Source organism: Poecilia formosa, unplaced genomic scaffold (genome assembly GCF_000485575.1).
Source record: "Poecilia formosa unplaced genomic scaffold, Poecilia_formosa-5.1.2 Scaffold758, whole genome shotgun sequence".
In the NCBI taxonomy this organism is placed as follows: domain Eukaryota; kingdom Metazoa; phylum Chordata; class Actinopteri; order Cyprinodontiformes; family Poeciliidae; genus Poecilia; species Poecilia formosa.
The window spans coordinates 27,852-30,929 of record NW_006800697.1 but is presented as its reverse complement, the minus strand read 5'-3'; the positions used below and the strand labels follow the sequence as shown (position 1 = coordinate 30,929).

The 3,078-nt window shown below is 34.0% G+C and overlaps 1 protein-coding gene across 1 annotated transcript; it reads left to right on the top strand.

The window, feature by feature from the left end:
- The first annotated feature begins 727 nt into the window (after positions 1 to 727).
- On the top strand, positions 728 to 2,951 carry LOC103131420 (putative uncharacterized protein DDB_G0294196). Its single transcript, XM_007543055.2, has 3 exons — positions 728 to 767; positions 1,919 to 2,071; positions 2,570 to 2,951. Exons 2-3 carry the CDS (start codon positions 1,923 to 1,925, stop codon positions 2,793 to 2,795), a joined length of 375 nt encoding a protein of 124 aa, XP_007543117.1. The 5' UTR covers positions 728 to 767; positions 1,919 to 1,922; the 3' UTR covers positions 2,796 to 2,951.
- Positions 2,952 to 3,078: the final 127 nt, after the last annotated feature.

Genomic DNA, 3,078 nt, shown 5'->3' with positions numbered 1-3,078 from the left:
ATTATTTGAACTGTTGATTAAAAGTCAAGAAACTGTTAGAGTTTTAATCTAGTTACACAAAATGTTTTTCTTCAGTCAAAAGCAACTAGAAAATTGGCCAATATTTGATGTACACTGATGACTTTGATTATTTTGATAATGTTATGTTTGTTACTGGTTTCACAATGGGTGACAATGATTCTTTTATCACTTTTAAAAAACGTTTTTTGATGCAAGCATTTTGAACTGCCTTGTTGCTGAAATGTACTATACAGATAAACTTGATTGATTGAAAATTTGCATCTTATTTCACAAAAAAAAGACAATGGAGTTCCAACTTAAGACTTAATTTGGTACATGTAATTGAATTAAATTGGGTCACCTGTTTTCTTTTGTCAGTGTGTTTTGTTTCTTTAGGCCTATTTCACTAAATTTAGACAGATAATGTTTGTCTAATGTGCTTAATTCTTGAAATATAATGTGAGATATAGAGTTATTATGTAATAGATTTGCTTGGGGGCCCGGGGTTGTGTGAGGTGTGTGTGTGTGTGTGTGTGGGGGGGACATTAGAAATCCAAGCCTGACTCCATTTTTGGCTGCTGGCCTACAATAATGTGAAACCTCACGTTCACCCCTTTTTGCAATGTTGCAAAATGTTTCACAATAACAAAATCCACTTTGTTTTGCACGTATATATGTATAAAAAAGCCAAGTCCAACAGTACTCAGACTGTTGAGCTGTTCTGCTAGTCACCAGCTTTTTACCTGGGAGCCTGAATCAGCAGGAAGGTAAGAACTTGATGCTTTTCTCTATAAACATATTGACTACACGTAACACAATCTGAGTGTAATGAGATTACATTATTTTGAAAGTTGCATTTAAAAATAAGAAAAAAAAGATTTTATCAACAAAATTAGATGTGTTACTACTTCACAAAACTGCAAGTGATTAGAAACTTAATATTTTTTATGACAATAAGATATTAATGCTTTTATTTGGGCACAGTTAACATAATGTCTACCAATTTTGCTCCAGAAGCCTCCAAGATGGCGGATTATTACTTAAACCTCAACATTGTTCTCCACCACACATTCAAACAAAAACTAAACAATCATAATTAATCTGATCTTTAACATCGACTCCTTCTAAAGATTATCAGAGTGTCCACATTGCATCAGAAAAAATTAATTCACATTCTAACTTACTAAAACATCATAAAAAGTGACTATTTTGCTTAAAATTATAAACAGTTTTTATGAATTCTGAAGTTAATCGCTCAATCAAATTGCGGGAAAACAGAAGATCTTCTATCCTATTATTCTATTCTTCTAAAATAAGAAATGAACACTGCTCTTTTACATATTATGTTAAATAATTTAAAAACATTTTGTTTTTCTTCATAATTAAACACCATTTTATATTAGTCTGCCACAAAAAATCCACAAAACAGATATTTGTGATTGGAAAAAAGTATCACTTGCATAAAAAAAAATGTGCTTACCAATCATATTTTGTGTCAATTTTTCTAAGGTCAAATTTTTCATACGTCACCATATGTAAACTTATTACTTTTGAAAAAACTCAAACCTTTGTATATTCTTACATTATTCTTTTTAATTTCACTGTATTCAAATCTCAAACAACCCCCATTGTTTAAAGATATGACCAGATACTAGAAAAGCCCAGAAAAATCAGACAAAAACTAAAGATTAATCACATCCAAATTGGATTTGAGCTTGAACAATGACTCCATCTAAAGATTATATTATTTATATTTTATCAGAAAAATCAAACTTCGCATTCATATCTTTTAAATCTACCATAAAAAGTGACTGGTTTATAACTATTTTGCTTAAAATTATAAACAGTTTTATGCATTTTAAAATCACTCACCCAGAATCTAAATGAAACGTTTTTAACTTTTTGTGTTTGTCCTCAGCAGGATGAAGTGTGCACTGGTTTTTCTTTTGCTGTCGATGGTTTTCCTGATGGCCCGTCCTGCAGAGAGCATCCCTCCCCGTCCTCGTCCCCGTCCTTTTCCTCGCCCTTTTCTTCCTCTTCTTCCTCAAACTCGTCCTCAAGGATACCCCTTGTAAGGACTGAGATATAGGGCATAAAAAACCTGTCTGAATCAAGCTTATTTTTGATATTTTTCTCCACTGTTTGTTCAATGAGAAATAGTAATAAATTTAAAAATATGACTAAATGCAGTCACTGTGTGAAACAAATCACACTTCTTCATGTGACTAAAGAAGTGTATTACAAATGGGAATGTTTTTCAAGAGCAATATTTGTTTCTGGAGGGCTGTAATTGATGTGACACACAGTCACAGCCATAGTTACTTAAAAAGTAATAATAGTTCTTATTGTCACTTTTATAGATATGACAATATTACCACAAAGTATCGTGATGAACCTTTCAGTCTATCTTTATTCGTCTCATCGCATTATTGCAAATTTTTCAGAGAAATTCTTAATTCAATGTGTAGAAATTATTGCGATACGTCACATTGTGCTAATATTATTTGACTTCTTCATATTTATTAGTTCTGAAAGCTATATTTACTCTAATGTGTTTTTTCTCCGCTAGCTATGCAGACTTCAGGTTGAGAGGAGTCAATTTCCAAAGAGATGAGGACCAGCAGGACCAACAGGACAAGCAGGATCAACAGGACCAGCAGGACCAACAGGACTGGCAGGACCAACAGGACTGGCAGGACCAACAGGACCAACAGGATCAACAGGACCAGCAGGACCAACAGGACTGGCAGGACCAACAGGACTGGCAGGACCAACAGGACAAACAGGACCAGTAGGACCGGCAGGACCAGCAGGACAAACATCTGTTGCAATTAAACTTTCAACAAGAACGTCTTGATTAGATGATCAGATTATTTTGCAAACCACAAAATAATCTGATGATGAATATTACATGAAGTTCATTAGTTTTGTCTGAAATTGCTGGAAGGTGAATAAATACAGAACAACATTGCATAAATGTCTATGTCATGCAGTGTGTGGTTGGTGGTGGTGAGGAGAGACGCTGAGACCCAGGTATGGTGAAGATGATGTATTTAATGGTGATAACGCACACAGTCC